The following is a 20859-nucleotide window of genomic DNA, read 5'->3' as shown; positions in this document are numbered from 1 at the left end:
AATAAACTCTAGTGGGGTGGGGAGTGGCTGCGTGCCCACAGAGAGCTCTCTGTGCCATAGGCTCGCCATCACTGGTATAGTCACTCAGGGATATAAATTTTACCCTCAGTACTGCTTTGGCTATATCTGATAAATTTCTATATATTTTTTTTCCTCGTCATTCTCTTCAATGAAATCTGTGATTATTTCTATGATTTATTCTTTGACCCACCCGTTTTGAAGAATTAAATTATTTAGTTTCCAATTAATTTTTAGTATGCTTCTCCATGAAACCTTATTGATTATAATTTTTATTGCATTATGATCTGAAAATGTTGCATTTATTATTTCTGCTTTTCTGCATTTGGTTGTGATGTTTTAATGCTCCAGGGCATAGTCAATCTCTATGTGCATACCATGTGCTGCTAAAAAGAAGGTATATTCCTTTTTATCCCTATTCAGTTTTCTCCAGATCTCTTTGAACTCTTAATTTATCTAAAATTTCATTCACTTCCCTTACTTCTTTCTTATTTATCTTGTTTCTTATAGGGGAGTGTTGGGGTTCCCCACTAGTATAGTTTTACTATTTATTTCCTTCTTTAGCTGCTTCAATTTTTCCTTTAAAACTCTGGATGCTATACCATTTGATGCATATATGTTGGGTACTGATATTTCTTCTTTGTCTATACTTCCTTTTTTCAGGATGTTAATTGCTTTCTGAAAGATTTAGAATTAGGTTTGACTAAATAGTGAGAGTCATAAAAGTAAGTTTGTAGTCTCCGTTTATAAAATATGAACCCTTGAGTCAGAAAAACTGTTAGCAGCTTTTATTTGCAACATGTTTAGAGATATTAAAGTGGGAAATATAGGAAGGAGGTAGAGAATTGTCTGGCTTACCACCCTAAGTGCTGATCCAAAGAAATCCAGCTCACCACTCAGCAAGGGCTCCTTCAAGTCCCAATCTCCACATGGAAGTTCTGGTGGTGTCTTCAGTCAGGAATCCACCAACACAAGCCTCTTCCATCAGCTCAAGTCACTCACCCAGCAAGCCTCTTCAGTGCAGAATGCTCCAACCCAGGAGAAGTCCAGGAAAAGTGACTGCCTCCAAGAGTCTACCTTCAGCCCAGCTCACTAAGACAGAATGAATGAATGAATCCTCTGGCTAGCCTTCTTAAAGCAGTTTTCTTGATGTCACTTCCTGTTGTTTCCCCACTTCACAGGAACCAATCACAGCTTTCCAATTTGCCTAGCACTGCCAGGGGTGGGAGGCAGTGGCCTTTGGAGGTGTGAGCTTTCTCTAGTAAGTGACTGTAAATTCTCACTTCATGGTTAGCTAAATGCTAAGTAGGGATACTTTAAGTTCTTGATTTTATTAAATTAAAGGTTGCTGAATGATTACATTAAAAATAAACTAAGAGTCTAATTCTCTCTTCACACTTCCTTATCTCCTTTAATCAAATCTTTTTGCTTTAGTTTTGTCTGAGATCATAATTGCTACTCCTGCCATCTTTGTCTCAGTTGAAGCCCAATAGATTTTGCTTCATCCTCTTACCTTTTCATCAAACATTAAGCACCCACTGTGTTCCAGGCAAGAGTTAAATGGTACAAAATAAATAGATATCTTGCCTTGATGTTAGGAAAATCTGGGTTCTAGCCCTTTATTTGGCCCAGATTCTGAATAAGAGGCTTTCTTTAAGGTCACAGAGGTAGCAAGTAGCAGATGGGGGATTCAGACTAAAGTCTGGTGACTAAATCTGGAGGTCTTTCTACTAGCCCCACCTTGGACATGGTGCTCAATAGGAAAACTGAGTCTATTTACTCAGATCTTTTGGTTGTACTCCTTATCAACAATAGTACATTGTGTCGAACCCTACTACCTGTGGAGGCTGCCATTCTAGAATGTATCTGTTGACTTTCTGGGGAAAGATGTTTGTTCTGTTCTGCAGAAATATTATTACCATGTAACAATTAGGGCTTAATGATTTTGGTAGCATCTTTTTTTGAAATTTTTAGATATCTGAATCTCGGTGGCTCTTCAACAGCAATTTCTTTTTGAACAATTTCTAAATCTTTATCTCCAGTCTTGTGAGTTCAGTGATTATGCATGTAGTAGATTTGGAACTGGTTGAATGGGCTGGCCAAAGGAGTAGTAGTTGGAAGTCAAGTTGGAAGATTTCCAATGGAGTACCCCCAGGAATCTGTGATTGGTTGTGCATTCTTCACCATTTTTATTGACTTGTGTAATGACATAGATGGTACATTTATCTGATTTGCAGACAACTCAAAGCTGAAAAGAATAGCTAATACATTCGATGACAATCTTGGCAGACTAGAATATTAGACTGACTCAAATAAATGCCAAGTCTTCTTAACACTTGGATTTTAAAAAATCACCTTCCCTATTAAGATGATGGAGATGTAGCTAAGGTATAGTCTGAGATGATCTGGAGATCATATAGGGTGGAACTTGGGCTCAGTACAGGTCTTTGGATATGACGTCAGAAAAGCTAATAGAATCTCAGTCTTCCATTAATAGAAGTCCTAGTTTCTGAAGCTTGGAGGTGATGATTCCACCAACCCCTGCTGTGGTCTTATCATATCTGGAGTGTTCTGTTGACCTTCTGGGCATAACCTTTTAGTTAGGAAAGAAAGTGATTAGCTTGTTAGAAAATGTCTAGAGAAATGCAGCCGAAGTAGTTATAGGAAATGAGGATCAATCAAAGAAGTAAAGGATGTTTATCTTGGAATAGAGAATGCATAAGTGGGTTGTGATAGTAATTATATATTCACGTATATCAGTGGTTCCCAAACTTTTTTGGCCTACCGCCCCCTTTCCAGAAAAAATATTACTTAGCCCCCTGGAAATTAATTTTTTAAAAATGTTAATAGCAATAGGAAAGATAAATGTACCTGTGGCCATCACTGCTTCCCCCCCCCCCCCCCCCCCCCGATTGCTGCAGCACATACCAGGGGGCGGTGGCGCCCACTTTGGGAATCACTGATGTATATGAAAGACTCTCATGTAAATAAAGGTAATAATAAATTTGTTCTACTGGGTCTAGGAATTCAGAACTAGGAGCAACGAACGAGTAGAAGTTGAAAAGCAATTCATGCTTAATGCTAGGAAAAGACTTTCTAAAAATTAGTTTATCTCAAAAGTTAGAACATTGTATCTTGGCTTTCCCCAACCTTGAAATGAAGGATTATTTTCTACTCCTTTTTTCTCCTCCTCCTCCTCCTCTCCCCCCTTTTTTTGTAGAAGGGATTCTTATTGAGGGATTAAACTAAACTTCTGAGATCCTTTCCAACTTTTTTTTTATTATTTTTATTTTAACCCTTACCTTCCATTTTGGAGCCAATACTATGTATTGGCTCCAAGGCAGAAGAGTGGTAAGGGCTAGGCAATTGGAGTTAAGTGACTTGCCCATGGTCATGCAGTTAGGAAGTGTCTGAGGCCAGATTTGAACCTAAGATCTCCTGTCTCTAGGCCCTGGCTCTCAATCCACTGAGCCACTCAGCTGCTACCCCCACCCCACCCCACCCTTCCAGCTCTTGAGAGTTTGGAGTCCTTCCTCTCTTGAGCTCTGGACTTACAGGTCCAACTATAAATAGAATGTAGAATCATAGGAGGGACCTTTCAGATTATCTAGTTTTAACCCTTTTTTATAGAAAAGCCTAGAGAGGGTAAGCAACTTGCTGAAGATCATGCAACTAATAAGTAAGTTAGGTTTTCTACCCAGATTTTCCAACTACAAACTCAGCTTTCTTTCTATTACATTGTGTTCCTTATTCACTTGCCGACCCCACTCTTACCTACAGCTCCATATGTATGACATCAGAATCATCTTCTTTGAAAGCTTTTTCTTGGCTTTCATATTTCCATTAATGGAACTGCCTTTCATTTACCCCAGTGAATTGTATTCAGTACTTGTGACTTCAGAGCCATCCTTAATTGATTTTTTTATCCCAGCTTTCTTCTTCATTTCTACCACTCTCATTCAGGTCCTCATTATCTGTTGTCAGTCTCTGTATACTGCCTCTCCTTCTCCCTACCTTTTCATCCCCAGTCTGTCTTTTACCCTGCTGCCAGAATCATCTACCTTATGTTCAACTTGGATTGCATAATTATGGTCTGATCTCTAGTGGATGAAATCTGACATTCAAGGCCCTCCATAATCCAGCCTACTATCTTTTCAGCCATAGCTCACACTACTACTTAACACACTTAGGAACAGCTAATGGTCTCAGTATATTAAGAGAGTGCCAAGCTCGAAGTAAGGAAGACTCATCTTCCTGAGTTCAAATTTGTCCTCAAGCACTTACTAGTGGTGTGACCTTGGACAAGTTACTTTACCCTCTTTGCCTCAGTTTCCTTATCTTTAAAATGAACTGGAGAAAGAAATGGCAAACACTCCAGGATCTTAGCCAGGGAAACTCCAAATGGGGTCATGAAGAGTCAGACATGCCAGAAAAATAACTGAGCACAATTCATGCTTACACAAAACAACTTTTTATTCCTGTCCTGTGCTTTCTAGCCTACATACTTTTTATTTATGCTGGTTCCTTATGCACTGGGAATGCACTCATACACACATGCACATAAATAGATACTATTTCCATTTGTTGAAGTCCTATCTTTCTTTCAAGGCCCAGCTTAATTGTTGTATTATTATATCTTTCATTTTTTTGGTACCCATTTTACTGCTTTTACTAAGCTTATGGGGGCAGGCACCATGTTTTATTTCTTTGTATCTCCCCTGCACTGAGCATATCTGTAAGGGCTCATTTAAGGAATGAAGTAGCCATAGTAGGGCCTTTTAGATTGGATATGTTAGCCCTTGCTCCAATGTTGTATTATGTCCTTCCTTTTCTAGTACACTGTGCTTTGTGGATGACATGAAGCTGGGAGGGATAGTTACTATGATGGAGAATGGAATCGAGAGACCAAAAGATCACCATAGGCTGGAACAATGGGCCACAGCTGAGAAGATGGCATTTAGATTTACATTTAAGGGGTAAATGTAAAATCCTGCATTTAGGCTGGTTTAAAAAAAAAATGGAAATTGTCCAAGTATAGTATGGGGGAGATGAGATATAAAAAGACCAGAGGTTTTGAGGTAACTACAAGTTCAGCCTAAACTCATGAAACCTGATGTTACATAAATCAAAATCTGGTTTCTAGAATAAAGGAAGTTAGTTTTTGGTCCCGCTCTTTTCCTTTTTGATCCAACGCCATCTGGTGTATTGAGGTCAGTTCTGGGCACTCTTTAGGAACTATCAGAGTCCAAAGAGAAGAAAGTGATTTATCATTTAAAATTTTTTTTTAAATAACTAGGTTTAACTTGATAATTTGAATGTTTGATTCATGGTCAATGTTTTTCATGTTGGGGAAGTTCTATGCTTCTGGTTTTTTTCCCATAAGTGATGATTTTCTTTAAAATTTTCTAGGCAAAGTGTTATTCTTCTGGAAACAGGAAAAGCTTCTTTTCTGGCTTGTTAGAAAATATCAAACAAGAATTAGCAAAAAACAAGGAAATGAAAGAAAGTATTAAAAAATTCAGAGACGAAGCTAAGAAGTTAGAAGAATCAGATGCCCTTCAGGAAGCAAGAAGGAAATATGTAAGTCATTTAACAGAACTTGGTGCTAGTTTTCTTTGTGTTTTTGAGAATGAGGGGAGAAGATTGAGGTTCATGAAGCCACAGAAAGTCAGAGGTACAAGGGTACTACATGGAGAGGGAGCAAGCCTCACATAGCCAGGTTTCTTAGCTATATATAGCAGGTCAAAGCAAGTTGCACATGTGCTGACCCTGAATCTGTTCTTGTGGCTCATCCTCTGACCATATCTCTTTACTGGCCCCATACAACTCCTTCATGGCAGATCAGCCATGCAACAAAAATTTTTTTCACTCTCCTCTCTAACTGTACCATTTGTTGGTATTATATATGATAAAATCTGATGTTCTATACGGTTCAAATCCTCTCACAAACTACTTCCAGAGCATATCCAAATTGTCTGTCTCTTGAGAATTCCATGATTTCTAATGTCATCCAACATGCAGGCCCTTCACAGGACAAAGTTGAGAAATACAAATAAAAAGTTCTGTCCAGAATGCTGCAATCCAGGTCACAGTTCCATAATACATCTTTGATGTTTTGCTTCCAGTTAAATCAAAACCTTTTATACCTCAAGAGCTATAACAAATGGTTAAATATTTAAATCTGATTGATCATTCAAATGGCAATTCATTGTTGCATAGCAATGGGAATTGACCAGGAATTGTCTACTTATATTATGAATTTTTTATACATAGCCATGGAGCAGCTTAGCGATCCCTCTTAGGTAGAGAAGAAAGGCAAGTTTATTAGCACATAATTTAGTGTCAGAGAGATTGACAACAGACTATCAGTGAATGGACTTTTCTGGTTGGTTAGTTCTAGTCTTGTTAAAAATTAAATATAATTGATGTCTGATTTCTCTGTTAACAAAACTGATCTTCTCTATTATAGAAAACCATCGAGTCTGAAACAGTCAAAACATCTGAAGTAATTAGAAAAAAAATTGGAGCATTCACTGGTTCAGTAAAAGAGGTAAGAGACTAGAGGATGATATTGACTGAGGCCTCTCTTTGATTCCTACTTCAGCAGTCTTCACTGGCTCACTACAACCTTCTGGTCGTCAAGACCTTCTCAAAGATGCTTCCATCCTAGCTCCCTATCTTTAATCTCATTTACTCCCCTTCCTTCATTCTGGGCTTCAGCTAAATTACATGAGACTGTTCCCTAAATGTATTGTTTTCTACCTTTGCTCACACTGTTCCTTATGCCCTGAATGACCTCCTTCTTAATTTCCCACCTGTCCTGTAAAGTCTAGATCAAAGGCTACTATATCCATAAAGGTTTCTCTAGTACTTGCTATTGTTAACAACTTCCACCTTATAACTTACATTTGCTTCTCTCTTTTCATGTATCTCTTGTTGTTATGTATTAGAATTCATCTGTATCATTTGCTTGTACTAGACTGTAAGTTCCCTGAGGGCAGCTTGCATATTTACTCTAGTTTTTGTGTTTTCTCTAGCATTGAGCACAATGTTTTGTACTGAGTAGGCATGTAATGACCGTTTGCTGATAAAATGAATAAATGAATGAAGTCTCTCCAGTTTCTTTGGTTCCTAATCTTAAATCTTCCAAAAATTAGTGCATCATTTAAATTGGGAAAGTCCAAATCAGTCTTTTGAAAGTCAGTCTCTGTTTTATGAATTGCTTTTTTGCACAAGTATTTTCTTTTTCCTCTTCCCCCTTCTTCTTTCTTCTCATTTACTTCCTTCTTCCTCTCCCTTGGAACTCTTTTAGTGTTTTCTTCATCAATAAGCCTTTCCTGAGTCCTCCATCTGTATTTATTTTGTATTTGTGCTGCATTAATTATCTGTGAATGTGTATCCTTCCAGTAAAATTTAAGTTCTTGCATTGAGGTTTATATCTCTAGCACCTTCTGCAGTACCTTGTGTGCTGTAGATATTTAATAAATGCTTGTTGATTGATTGGTATATGTGGGCAAGCTGAATTATCTTAAGCCCAAGGGTATGTTTTGACCTGAGGGCTTCATGATTCATGTACTGGATCCCTAGGTGGTTGAGGACACTGGAGAGTACTCTTAAAAGTTAAAATTGAGCCAGGAAGCCAAGAATGCTCGTTGCATCTAGGCTCCTCTCATTTGGGGGGAATCTCTGAGTGTGGGGCCTTCCCACTGGCCACAGCTGGGAGTTGTTCTGTATGGATTTATGGGGAAATTCAGTTTGGCCTGGATTCCCCTAGGATCCTCTAAACCTTCAGGATCATCTGGGAATTGATCTGAAATAAATCCTATCCTCCAGATTGGTGCTGGGCCAAATGAGTTTTTTGGGAATTAGTCTGCTTGTGACAAAAGATAGCATTTCATACTTTTCTATAGCAAGAAACTTCTAACCTGCCGGAGGAGAGTTGGCAGAGCCATGGAATAAAGGCTGTTTTGAGGGTCCTAACTACTTTTGTCTCTTGTGCTAGAGTTTGGGTGAAGTAAGTAAAAGTGACCTTGGCCGAAAAATTCTAGAAGGCATGGAAGAAGCAGCAAAAACAGCTAAGCAGTCTGCAGAGTCAGTATCCAGAGGTGGGGAGAAGCTAGGCAAAACAGCTGCTTTCAAAGCCATTTCTCAGGTAAGCCAATGACTGAATGAGCTCAGAGGGAAACTTTATTCACATGGTATCAAGCCATAGGTTTTATAGTGGAAAGAAGCCCTAGAGTTCAACACCCTCACCCTAGAGATGAGGAGATGGGGGCCCAGTAGTAAAGGGACTTAACATTGGGTATGGATTACCTGGGGAATGAGATTTAGCTAAAGCTAGAATGTCTTTGTGCTTGTCTTTTTGGTCTTTATTTGTTTTTTCAAATTTGCCTGATAAGATGCCTCATGTAACTCAGTATTGATAGAATGTCCCACATCTTAATTAGCCCAAACTGACCAAAGCTGAAAGGTGAAGGAATAGCCCCCTGGTTCTTCTTCATACTGATTGGCCTTGGGATCCATTAGTCTTCCCAGAAACTGAATGGAGTCTTTTAAGCTGTATGAGCTTTGTTGTCCAAAAAATGGGAAACTTAAAAGGACAAGAAAATAAAGACTGAAGTCAAATTGTGCAGACATCGTAGTATTATTTCATCTTTGAGTAAGAAGAGTAGAAATGCTACCCAACCACTCTTCCTTAGAATTCATGTTCAAGAACTTTTTGCATTGTCATCTTCAGCAGATCCCAACAGTTTGGGAGGGAGTCTCCTATGGATCTAGAAGTAGTAGTAGGTTTTTGTGATTTGTGATTCCCTTGTTGGTTATGTTTTTCTTTAGGGAGTTGAAACTGTGAAGAAAGAATTAGATCAAAGTGTCCTGGGGCATACAGTCCCCTACCGAAGGCCAGAGAGACTTCGAAAACGGACTGAGTTTGCTGGAGAGAAAATCAAAGAGGATAAAGTATTTGAACCCAATGAGTAGGTATTTGACAAACTAAATCCTTTCAGTTATTGACTATACCTGGCTTTGATTTTTTTAACTAATTTATTTTATGTGGATAGGAAAATAAGATCACTTAGTAGCTTGATCCCATGCTCTTGACTGGAGTGTTGCATGTTATTTTGGGCCTATTTTCAATTGTCTATCTCTAACTTAACTTCCTGAGATCCTCCAAAAGGGAGCACCAAGGTTCCAGTTTTTCTACCAAGGATCTTATATATATCTCTGCATTGGATTCAAGAGCCAAGATTAGGAGATCTGGGAGATGGAAGGGATCCTAGAAGTCAGTCGATCCATCCCCTAATCAAGCCCATTAAAGGGGGAACAACTTGCCCTAGGGAGAGCTGGATTTGACCTTGGCTTTAAATTCAGTGTTGTTTTTTCTCCAAGATGGAATATCCCTCTTGGAATCAGAAACAGCATTGACATTTAATTAAATAATGGGTACCATTTACACATTGGGTTTTACTTATATGCTCTTCCTCTCCCCTTCTTCCCTCCCTTCCCCCCTACCCCCCCAAATACATGTAAGATTTCAGAGCACTGGATTGGAAAAGGCAGGAAAACAAGGTTAGTAGCAGGCAAATGGATAAGCCGTAGGTTTATGCGTGGGCTGGACTGGGGAGTTCTGACCATCGATGGTTTTCCTGGAAGCATCTATCATGTTCCCTTTTCAGACCTCAGACCAAGGTCACTGATGAAATGAATGCCTTGTGATTTTCCCCAGGGAAGCAATGGGAGTTGTACTGCACAAGGATTCAAAATGGTATCAACAGTGGAAAGATTTCAAGGACAACAATGTCGTCTTTAACAGTAAGTGGTAGAAAACTTTCTTGACCTTGAGTCCTTTGACGTGTAGAATCTGTCTGAAGTTAGCTTAGAGAGAGGTCTCTAGCAATCTCCAGAGATCTATCCAGGGACTCCATGCTGTTTAACATTTTATCAGGGACTGGAGAAAAGCAAACAATGAGCTGAGAAGGATGGCTAGCATGTTGAATGACAGGATACAGACAGATCTCAATAGGTGTGAAGAATGGGCTAAATCAAGATACAGTTAAGATAAACTTAACTATTCTTGGGTTAACAAAATAAAATTTGTAAATTCAAGATGAAAAAAGCTTATTAAACAATAGCTCATGAAAAAGATTGAGGATGTTGGGACAGCTAGAGGTAACACTGTGGATAGAGCACCAGGCCTAGAATCAGGGAGGTCCTGGGTTCAAATCTAGCCTCAGATACTTCCTTGCTGTGAGACTCTGGGCAAATCACCATTCTTCTGCCTTGGAACTGATACTTAGTATCAATTCAAGACAGAAGAGAAGGGTTTGTTTTGGTATTTTAATGCTATTTGTTATATGGATTGGCTCTCTGGGGGATATACTTGGGATAACTATAATGTAAGAAATAGAAGATATCAATTAAAGATCATTTAAAGTAATAAACAACTGACCACCCACTCCACCCCCCAAAAAATGGTCATCAAACTTTCCCCTGAAGGAATGGAAAAATGTACCTTCCCACATTGTTTGAAGAGGTTAGCTATAGAACGTTATGTGCAAAGATAATTCTTGATTTACATTATGCAAATTCAATTTTACATAAAGAATTCTGAAAGAAATTTTCATTCCAAGAAAGTACTTGTGTTAACTTTACTATATAGTATTGTGCTCTCCCCTCCTCCTCCTCCCTCTTGCCTCTTGCCTCAGTACTCCATAGCTTCTCACCCACCAAAAAGAAACAAACAAGACTTCCAAGTGAAAGTAGAATAGATGAATGTAGACATTGCTGCCACCATGGTCAGGACCTTGGCTTGAAACTTCCAGCAATAGAGAAACCTTTGCCCCTACTCCACCTAACCACCTGCTTGCTGGCCCCAAAGTCTGCCTTCCTTCCATGCATGGTGTAACAATTGAAATTCTTGAAGAGGCAATATTTCCTAATTTTAAAATAATTTATTAATTGACCATTCAAAACATCCTACTTATGGTCAAAGAATTCTCTCAAAGACCTACAGAAACTCTTGGCCTAGGTACCTATATATACTTTTGAGAGCTCATTTTTCAGCTTCTCCCTTGAACATCCCAAGACATCTCTAATTGGTAAATAGCTGATTAGGAGGTGGTCCATCAGACCCTCAGCCCTTTCCCACACCAACAGGTGGACAGGTGATGGTTGTTCACAAATGCTGGAAAAGAATCACTGTAAAACATTTAGCCAGAATTTATAAAAGGAACACATTGCCAAGGACAAAGAAAATACAAAAAGCAGCAGACTAAATGATGCCTGGGTCTTTCTATGCTAAGGCCCTGATTTGACAAAATAGTATATGAAAAATAAATTCTCACATTGGATAGAATGTTTCTCTGCCTGACCCCATTTGTCACCTATCCTATACTGTTTTTTTTTTCATGTCCAGCCCCCACATGTCTGCCCCGCCATGTGTTCTTTCTCTCACTTCTGGTCCATGAGGTTGACAGTGGCCTCTTTAAGTTCCTTCTTCTGTTCTTACTTCTCTGGCCCCAGCCCTATGTTGCCAACCCCACCCCTATGTCCTTGAACCATGTGCTAGCCCATTTCCTTCCTCCTTTCCTCCCTTCCCTGTGTCTTCTATTCACATTATTTCACAAGCAAATTCATTTTATGTAAAGATTGCTTTATGTAGAGGTCTTTAGAACAGTCCACTTAATGTAAAGCAAGAACTGTCATACTTCTGTCAGACTCGGGTGATGTGTGGGTTATTTTGCTCAACTATCTTCAGTTTCTTTCTCTTTTTTGTATGGCTCATTGCATAAAGGAGTGGGAAAGGGTTATGTTTGGAAATGAAGGCGATATAGATTTTTTTTAAATTGAAGTGGTAATGATATTGATTCCATTGATCTATGTGGCACATAGACAACATGAACTCATTACTGAACTTAGCTGGCTACTCTATGCTTCTCTAGTTCCAGGTTGGACTAGATAGTTTCTGTGGGACCTTCTAGTTCTGACATTTTCTGCATGACAATTTCTCTGATTTAGCATAACATTTCATATTTGACAGAATAGTAATAGAAGACAAAAGGCTGCTCTGACTTTACCTTGGCTGTTGAGCATGGGGCAGGACTTTGAGAGAGCCTACTGAATTTCACCTTCCCTCTTTCAGTTTTATTCAGAAACCAAATTTTACAATCTTGTAACCAGATTAGTTGGATATGTATAATAACTCCTTCAGTGCAACAGGACGCTGACCAGAAATGAATAGAACATTATTCACTTAGATTATAACCAAATTGGTGAAACAAATGATTGATCCTGTTAACCATGTAGTAGACACCCCTGGGCACTGAGAAGGAGGTATAGGGCTTTTGACTCCCGCTTTCTAGGAGTTTAGTCTAGTTGGAGTGAAGATATATACACACAAATAGCAGATTGCAACGGCAAGCTATATAATCAGTGTCAAATAAGAGAGGTTAAGTCGGTAAGCATTTATTAAGTGCTCACTATGCCAAACACTAGGGGTACAAAGAAGGTAAAAAAGAGTTACCACCCTCGAGGAACTCACAATCTAATGGAGACAGCAAGCAAACAAAATATACATACAAACTATATACAGAATAAATAGGAAATAATTAACAGAGGGAAGGCATTAGAATGAAAACTTGGTTGGGAAAGACTTCCTGTAGAAAAGAACTGATCAAAGGCAACTGAAATTTGAAAATTAATAGATCATTGGTAACTTTGGAGATAGCGGTTTCAGTTGGTATGTTGAGGTTGGAATCCTGATTGTTGTTATTCAGCTATATCCTACTCTTTGTTACCTTTTGAACCATAGCATACTGAGTTTTTCTGTCCTTGATCATCTTTTGAAGTCTTTCCCAAGTTCATATTTGTTTTTTCCATAATAATATCCATCTCTTTCTCTGCTGTCCCCTTCTCTTTTTGCCTTCAGTCTTTCCCAATAATTCCTGTCTTCTCATTCTGTGGCCAGAATGTTGATCTTTCAGTGAATAGTTTGCATTAATTTATTTTTAAGAATTGACTGATTTAATCTCCTTGCTGCCCATGGGACTATCAAAAGTCATTCTATGGTGCTCAGCTTTCTTTATAGGGCCTTTTGATCCTGTCCCCCTCCCTTGTATTACTCCCCTTTCCACCACCCCATTTCTTATTCCCCTTCTATTTCTCTATAGCAGTGGTTCCCAAACTTTTTTGGCCTACCACCCCCTTTCCAGAAAAAATATTACTTAGTGCCCTCTGGAAATTAATTTTTTTTTTATTTTAATAGCAATTAATAGGAAATATATATGTTAATGTTTCTACCTTTTTCGTAAAATATAGTAAAGAAAGGTGCAAATTAGAAACATTGAACTTCGAAATTATGAAACTACTTATTGAACTCAGAATAGAATGTAATACAAAAAAAGTTAAAACATTTGAAATCCCAAATGCACCTGTGGCCATGACCGCTTCCCTGGATTGCTGCAGCACCCACCAGGGGGCGGTGGTGCCCACTTTGGGAATCACTGCTCTATAGGGTAAGAGACAATAAGTCTGGCTATTCTTTCTTCTCTGAGCCAATTCCAATGTGAGAGTAAGGTTTTAAGTATTACCTGTCACTAACCTCTTCCTTCCATTGTATTGGTCCCACAAGTCCCCCTCCCCTATTTATTTATGTGCTATATGTGTTTTATCCCATTTTACTTCTCTTTTCCCATTTCTCTTAGTATCATCCTCTTTTTCACCCCAGTTTTATAATTTTTTTACATATCATCCTAAATAGCTTATTACCACACCCTCTATGTATTTACTCTTCTATTTACTATGATAATGAAAACTTTTTAAGAATTACTGATATCATCTTTCCATATAGAAATATAAACAATTTGACCTTATTGAAGCCCTTAATTTTTTTTTTATTTACCTTTTTATCCTTCTCTTGAACTTTGCATTTGGGCATCAAATTTTCTGTTTAAGCCTAGTCTTTTCTTTAGGAATGCTTGGAAATCTTCTGTTTTATTAAATGATCATATTTTTCCCTGAAAGAATAAAGTCAGTTTTGCTGGGTAGGTCATTCTTGGTTGTAAACCCAGTTCCTTTGGCTTCCAGAATATCATATTCCAAGCCATGCAGTCCTTCAGTGTGGAAGCTGCCAAATCCTGTGTGATCCTCTCTCTATGATACCTAAATTATTTCTTTCTAACTGCTTATAGTATTTTCTTCTTGACCTGGGAGCTCTTGAACCCAATAGGCAGTGATGTGATGTGCTTGGGAGTTGTCATTTGGGCATTTAATGCAAGAGGTGATCTGTAGATTCTTTCGATCTCTATTTCACCTTCTTGTTCAAGAATATATGATGTCTAGGGTTTTTTTTGGTTTGTTTGTTTGTTTTGGTCATGACTTTTAGGTAGTATGATAATTCTTAAATTGTCTTTCCTGGATCTATTTTCCGGGTTAGTCATTTTTTCAGTGAAGTATTTCATATTTTCTTCTATTTTTTTCATTCTTTTGATTTTGTTTTATTGTTTCTTGATGTCTCTTAAAGCCATTTGCTTCTAATTGCCCAATTATAAATTTTAAAGACTGAATTTCTCATGACCTTTTGATCCTCCTTTTTCAGTTGGTCCATTCTTCTTTTCAAGTCATTCTTTTCATCATTTGACTTTTTTACCTTATTTTCCATTTGGTCAATTCTGGCTTTTTGGACACTATTTTCTTGTTTTAATTCATGTACCTCTGTTTTCAGATGACCTATTTTGCTTTTTAAGCTGTTGTTTTCCTTTTCCCATTTTTTTCTTCAGCCTGTCTTATTTGATTTTTTAGTTCCTTTTTGAACTCTTCCCAAGCCTGAGTCTAGTTCCCTGGATTTTTTGAGGTTTTGCTTGAAGGTCCTTGGATCACATCATCCTCTATTTTTATCTCTTTTTTGGTAGAAGCTTTCAATCATTACCTCCTCTTTTTTTTTTTTTTTTTAAATAACTCATTTCCCCCCTACCCCATTAGACTGTAAACTATAACCTAGTCACCTCTCTTGGTTTACTGGATCAGGGCCTTTGAGCTGCTCTTCCCTGGAGAGAATCTTCAGTCTTCTCTCTCCTCTGCTGGTGTACTGGATTAGACTGGTTGAGCTGACCTGCCATGCCTCACTAATCTGCCCTGAGGCCAGATCTTCACTGGAGCTGGCTGCCAAGAGACCTATGGTCCCCAACCAGATACCCTCAAGTTCCTCCCTGCCAGCTGCTTTTAGAGATGCTATTAGAGCCTTGGACCTATTGTGGTGGATCTGAGGTGCTCTGTCATGGTTGCAACCCCCAACTCCCACCCTGCATATCTTCATAGGTCTTTGTGCAGTAGGTGGGGGAGAGGTGTCTGGTTTCTCCCTTACACTGTAGAAATGGACTCTGCCTACCTTTCAAGTTGTGTTTTCAGCAAGAAAGTTCTATGGCTCCGTTGGGTTTGGATTTTTGTCTTTTTTGGAGTGCTTTTTAAAGATTGGTATGGAAGGACAGTCAGAGTAGTTTCGGCTTTTGCTGCTCCTAAGCTGCCATCTTGACTCTGCCCTCAGCTTTCCGTATAATCCAACTCTCAGTCATATATTGCTATAGGAAAAGCCAAAACTTTAACCAAACAGACCTTCATCAGCAAGATGGCATCTCTACCTTTTAGTATGCTGTTTAGATTTGCCATAGCTTTCTTTCCAAAGAACAAATGTGTTTTAATTTCATGACTGCAAGTCATTGTCTGCATTGATCTTTGAGGCCAAGAATATAACATCTGTCACTGCTTCCGTTTCTTCATCCTGTTTACCTGGAAGTGATGGGATAAGTTGAAGTTGTCAAGATATTATGGTTTGGGTTTTTTTTTTTATCTTCAAGCCAGCTTTTACATTCTCCTCTCTTCTCTTCATCAGAAGGCTTCTTAATTCTTCACTTTCTGCCATCAGTGATATCTTCTGTATTTCTGAGGTGATTGACATTTCTCCAAGAAATCTTAATTCCGGCTTTTGATTCATTCATCCTGACACTTCACATAATTTACTCTGCATGTAAATTAAATAAAGTGATAATATACAGCCATGTCATACTTCTTTTCCAATTAGTTATTTGATGTTCAGTTCTAACTTGCTTCTTGACCTGCATACAGATTCCTCAAGGAAACAAGTAAGATAATCTGTCATTTCCTGTCACTCCTATGTCTCTTAAGGCTTGCTACATTTTGTTGTGATCCACACGGGTTTTAATTAAGTAGATGTTTTTCTGGAACTCTCTTGCTCTCTCTGTAATCCAGCAATTGCTTGCAATGTGGTCTCTGGTTCTACTGCCTCTTTGAAAATCAGCATGCTCTTCTGATAATTCTCAGTTCCAGTTCATTTTTGCTGAAGACTACCTTGCAGAATCTTAAGCCTAATGTTGCTGGCATGTAAAATAAGTGCAGTTGTTCCACAGTTTTAAATATTCTTTGGCATTACCCTTCTTCAGGACTGGTATATAAACTGGTCTTTTGCAATCTAGTGGGTACTGTTGACTTTTCCAAATTTGCTGGAATATTGAGTGCAGCATTTAACAGTATCATCTTTTAGGATTTTAAATAGTTTGGCTGGAATTTCATTATCTCCACTAGTTCAATTGTTAACAGCGCTTCTTAAGACTTGATTTCATTCTCCAGGATGTCTGGCTCTAAATCAATAACCACACCATTTTGATTATCTGTGATGTCTTGTTTACTTCTTCAGTGTATTCTTGCCACCTCTTCTTAATATCTTCTACTTTTGTTAATTCCCTAACATTTTTGTCTTATGTCAATTTTTGCATGAAGTGATCCCATCATATTGTAAGAGGGAGATTTAAGTTATTTATAGATATATATTTAAAGTGTGGCTGCCAGGAATCAACAATTCAGATTGATTCCGTAATTAAATTAGACCCAAGTCAGCACTGGGTTTAAGGTAGTTTATTTACAGTTAGGAGGGTAAAAGGTAGGGAGATAGAGTGAAGGAGAGTCTAGTCCAGGCCTCTAGAGGCCTGGACGGAGAGAGAAGGTTAGAAGGCTAAGTAAATGAGACTACAAGTCACAAGACCTAGCAATCAGGTAAACCGTAGCCTACTTAAAGGTAGAGTTTGGAAACGCCAAGGTAGGCCTAAGGAAGTCAGCCTAACTTACCCATGTGACCATTCTGAGTAGAAGCTGCCTGAGGTCTCCTCAGAGATCCTTCAGCGCCAAGTTCAAAGCAGGAACTGCCTTCCCCAGGAAGTAAACAACATACTTGAAGAGATAGTGTCTCTCCTCACTTCCTGTGGGTCCACCTCTAATTCAAGTGGACAAATGGCAGCTTCTACACTGATTTGGACTGCTTGTTCTTGATTTGTTACTTAATGTCACGTGTTGGTAACTCATCTCCCCTCCCCACTAAGGGAGATGAAGATGACATCATCTCTATGCCTAGGGTGAGTAGAGTTTGACTATGAATGAGCTAGAGTTAATTCCACTTAGACAATATCTCTAATTTTCTTGTCTTTCTCCTATTGTTTTCTTCTGTTTCTTTGCTCATTTAAGAAAACTTATCTCTCCTTGTTATTTTTGGAATTCTTATTAGTAAAGACTCATCAAATACTCATTTTGCTTTCTTGCTCCTCTTTATCTTTGGGATATTTTTTGTTGCTGCCTCCTGTACAATATTACAAACCTGTCTACAGTTCATCAGGTACTTGATCAACCAGATCTAATCCCTTAAATCTATTCCTCATCTCCACTTCATATTCATAAGGGTTGTTATTTAAGTCATACTTGTATGGTCTGGTGGTTTTCCTACTTTCTTCAATTTCAGTCTGAATTTTATAATAAGAAACTTATGATCTGAGCACAGTCAGCTACAAGTCTTGTTTTGACTTACTGTTATAGAGCTTTTATTCCTTTGGCTGCAAAGTATATAGTTACTCTGATTTTCATATTGATCATCTGGTGGGGTCCTTGTGTAAGAGTCACTTCTTGGGTTGTTGAAAAATATTATTTGATATGACTAGCCAAGTTATTTTGACAAAACTCATATTAGTTTCTGTTCTGCTTCATTTTGTACTCTGAGACCAAACTTGTCTGTTATTCCATTTATCTTTTGATTTCCTTCTTTAGCATTCTAATCCCTGGTGATAAACGTGATGTCATTTTTCTTTTCTTCTATTTTTAGTGTTATTTCTAGAAGGTGTTCTGGGTCTTTATAAAACTAGTCAGCTTTGGCCTCTTCAGCATCAGTACTTGGAGCATAGACTTGTATTATCCTGTTGCCAAATGGTTTGTCTTGGATTCAAACAGTCATCATTCTGTCATTTTTGAGATTATACTCCAGTACTGATTTTCCCACCTTTTTATTGATTATTAGGGCTACTCCATTTCTCCTAAGGCATTCTTGCCCATAGTAGTCTATGTAATGATCACCTGAATTAAAGTCATCTATGCCATCCATTGAAGTTCACTGACATCCAGGAGATTGATGTTTTTTCCATCTCCAGACAGCTTAACTTGGTTCATAGATTCCAGGTTTCTTATGCAATATGTGAATATTTATAGCACCAGAATTATCCTTTTGTCACCAGATATATCTGCAGCTGAACTTTCAGCTTTGGCCCAGCTGCTTCAAGTTTACTGGAGCTGCTTGTAATTATCCTCCACTCTTCCCCAGTAATATATCAGACACCCTGTGAGAGTGTCCTTCTGAGGGGCTCATCTTCCAGTGTCATCTCTTTTATTGTTTTAATATTGCCTGTGGGCTTTTCATGGCAAAGATTATGAAGTGGTTTGCCATTTCCTTCTCCTTTTTTCAGAACTGTCCATTAGGACCTGTCCATCTTGGATATCTCTGCCCAACATAACTCCTAGTTTTATTGAGCTATGCAAGCCCCTCCATCATGACATAGCAGTGATCTGGGAGGGGAATCCAGATTGTAGGAGAGTAAAAGGGAGAGTCTTGAGAGGAAAGTGTTATTATTAAAAATGATGAGGGCCGAGATCAAAAGGAAGAATAGTATTTTAATAAAAGCCATGCTGATAGAGATAAACTGACCACGCGCCTGTAAGAAACCTATTCCAACCTCACCTCAGCCATTTACCTTTCCTCTCTCCGCGAGCTCAGGTAGCTAAAGAGGCAGGTAGCTAAAGAGAAAGTTCCAAGTCACTTCCCCCTCTTTTAAAACAGTCCCTCACCTTCAATACGTCATCCAAAACAGGAAACCCATTGGACCACGGGAAATGTAGTTTTAAGGACCCCCACAGGTCCACAGAAGTTTGTCAAACACTATATTGAGGTTCAATCCTTCCGAATAGAACCCCAGGTGATTTTAACTAACACATTACCCCTCTGTGATCCTTTGGGAGATAAATCTCCCCAATGGATCAGGAAAATATAATCAAATTAGAGTTTACAATAATTTAGAGATAAAAGGGAGAAAGAACAAAACCAATGTTTGGTACATTGACAAAAAACCATTAAGGGGGCAGTCCCCCTTTATGGCATAAACTGTCCATTCAAAATAAATGCATCCAACCCCATAGTTCAGATCAACTGCGCCCCAAAGTTCAAATTGGATCTTCATGATCCAGTGAAGGCTCTTCAGGCATCTTTTGGTGCCTCCACCAAACAGGTTCGTTGTCTCGATTCTGGGGAGATGGCAAAATCCTTATCCTGAAATTACTTTCAAAGAATTTAAACTTTACATTATAGATTATAAAACATACATTTCCTTCTGAGAATTAACATTACCCCCCTGAGTTTACTTCTAAAGGAGTAAAAATTGACTTGCAATATAGAGTATAGTTCAGACATTATGATTATAAAAATTTAACACACACCCCCCTGAGGAAAATATTAAATGACACATAACCCTGAAAAGGTCAGCCAAGGATGCATGGCTAAGTGAGTCACGGGGGTGCATGAAATCAATTGGCAAAAGAAAAAAAAATAAAAAGAATAAAATTCAAAAAAAAAGGAGAAAAAATTAACTTGTGAATGAAATGTAAAATGTGCAAAAAAAAAATGTAAGGAAAATAAACTTAGGCCTTTGAACCAAGGCCTAATTAAATTTATTTAAGCAGTTTGCAATTACCCATTCAGGGCCAGGACTACAGAAAAATTGCCATTTACTCTCTATATATAGAGGAATAAGGGAAATGCCTTTCTTTGATCCGATTTTTCCCTGCACCTTCTCAGGGAATGAGCCATTAAATGATAGCCAAACATAGGTGCTTCACTAGGAATTTAAGTTGAGGGGACCCACATCCTCTAAAGTTTTAGAAAAGACTGGGACTCCAGGACTCAAACCCCAATTTTCAAGCCCTAAAGTATTGGCATAGAACTCCTGCAATTCATGCAGATCTTTTAGTCAAAAATCTGTAACCATGTTACAGGCACTTCTGGAGTCAAGAGAGGCATTAAATCACAATCCCATAGTCTCAAGGCTCCTCAGGTATTTGCATGAAGCTTATATCACTGTAAAATAAAAAAAAAAGATAAATAATGATTATATATGTACTTCCAGTACAAGATGAGAAAAAGGAAAAATCAATTGCTCTAATTAAAAAAAATGTTTTAAAAATCAAAAAAAAAAAAAATATATATATATATAGCTTAGAACTAGAAGGGTTTTGTTACTCAAAAATGAGATTTTCTGTGAGAGAAAGTGGGTTTTACAAAATAGCAGATTCACAATGCACATTCAAATAGAGTACCATATTTGTAATAATACATTTTAAAACAATAAACAATGATGTTAAAAAAAATCATATACTTGTTACAACTTGTAAACCTTGGCTAAGAGTTTCTCAACAAATTCTGTTACTGCTTCCATATAAAAATCTGATATTAAAAAAAAAAAAAAAACC

At 38.1% G+C, this 20859-nt stretch overlaps 1 protein-coding gene across 2 annotated transcripts in view; it reads left to right on the top strand.

Moving 5' to 3' along the window:
• TIMM44 (translocase of inner mitochondrial membrane 44) overlaps positions 1 to 20859 on the top strand; it is a 53513-nt gene that overhangs the window by 8633 nt on the left and 24021 nt on the right. The window contains exons 2-7 of one of the 2 annotated variants that reach the window (XM_044672590.1): positions 4854 to 4994; positions 5428 to 5598; positions 6488 to 6568; positions 8021 to 8170; positions 8854 to 8993; positions 9743 to 9828. In XM_044672590.1, coding sequence (XP_044528525.1) covers positions 5515 to 5598; positions 6488 to 6568; positions 8021 to 8170; positions 8854 to 8993; positions 9743 to 9828 — 541 coding nt within the window. In that variant the 5' untranslated portion in view covers positions 4854 to 4994; positions 5428 to 5514. The remainder of the gene's footprint in view (positions 1 to 4853; positions 4995 to 5427; positions 5599 to 6487; positions 6569 to 8020; positions 8171 to 8853; positions 8994 to 9742; positions 9829 to 20859) is intronic. The other variant, XM_044672581.1, reaches the window with a different exon arrangement.

The sequence above is a fragment of the Gracilinanus agilis genome, chromosome 1 (assembly GCF_016433145.1).
Source record: "Gracilinanus agilis isolate LMUSP501 chromosome 1, AgileGrace, whole genome shotgun sequence".
NCBI lineage: Eukaryota > Metazoa > Chordata > Mammalia > Didelphimorphia > Didelphidae > Gracilinanus > Gracilinanus agilis.
This window is presented reverse-complemented; position numbering and strand designations above follow the sequence as displayed.